The 974-nt window shown below is 64.0% G+C and overlaps 1 protein-coding gene across 1 annotated transcript in view; it reads left to right on the forward strand.

Moving 5' to 3' along the window:
* Positions 1-322: 322 nt before the first annotated feature.
* Kiaa0930 (KIAA0930 ortholog) overlaps positions 323-974 on the forward strand; it is a 13,260-nt gene continuing 12,608 nt past the window's right edge. The window contains exons 1-2 of the mRNA XM_048803006.1: positions 323-472; positions 561-709. Coding sequence (XP_048658963.1) covers positions 331-472; positions 561-709 — 291 coding nt within the window. The 5' untranslated portion in view covers positions 323-330. The remainder of the gene's footprint in view (positions 473-560; positions 710-974) is intronic.

Raw genomic sequence — 974 nt, forward strand, 5'->3', positions numbered from 1 at the left:
AGCTCAGAGGCTGAGCCACCTGTCCACTGTCACATAATGATGTGGCCGCATTGGAATGGTGACCCAGTTCTCCTACCAAAACCTGTGGGCTTTTTCTTCTTGTGCAAAAAAAGATGACAAATATTTATCAAAAAGAAATACCCTCTGTAATGAAGTCTGTGCAAGAATTTAATAAGCAACCTGCGCAGGGCTCCTGTTTGCCTGGGAAGCAGCTGGCAAAGGGCGGCTGTCCCTTTAAGTCGGATTCTCCGTGGGAATTGCCGCAGCAGCTCGGGCGGGCGGGTGGAGGTGGGGACTCCGCAGCGGTGGTGGTGGCAGCGGGGATGCCTGATGCCGCCTCCAGAGGCTCAGCTCGGTCCTCCAGGCTCCCTGGGACCGGCTGCCCAGCTGCTGTCTGACTCACGCGGTGGATCGGTTGTGGGGGACAAGGAGCCGCAGGAGCCGGCCTCCGGGGGGCGCCCCAGCCTCTCGGGTGCCTGGCAGGCGGGTGGGCGGGTGCTGGGCGGAGGGTCAGCGGCCTGGGCTGGGCGGCCGCTCACGGCTCGGGCCTCCCCCTGCAGGGTGCTTCAAGGATGACCGCATCGTCTTCTGGACCTGGATGTTCTCCACCTACTTCATGGAGAAGTGGGCCCCGCGGCAGGACGACATGCTCTTCTACGTGCGCAGGAAGCTGGCCTACACCGGCAGCGAGGGCGGCGAGGGCAGGAAGGTGGGTGACCCGTGGGAGGCCTGTGCAGGCCAGAAGGACGCCTGTCGGGGCTGGGGCAGTCGCGGGTGCAAGGACGGCTGAGGCAGCGATGTCCGCACCACTGCAGCTTTGAGGAGTGCCCAGCCTCTCACTGCGAGGGAACAAATGGCAGTGAGGCCTGAGCCCAGTGTCCTGGGCCTACCCACTGTGGGCAGAGCCGCCCGCGTGTCCCTAGGCGGAACACAGGCACCTCGCAGCCTGGCAGGGTGGACATCGGGCAAGCCAG

The sequence above is a fragment of the Marmota marmota genome, unplaced genomic scaffold (genome assembly GCF_001458135.2).
Source record: "Marmota marmota marmota unplaced genomic scaffold, marMar, whole genome shotgun sequence".
NCBI lineage: Eukaryota > Metazoa > Chordata > Mammalia > Rodentia > Sciuridae > Marmota > Marmota marmota.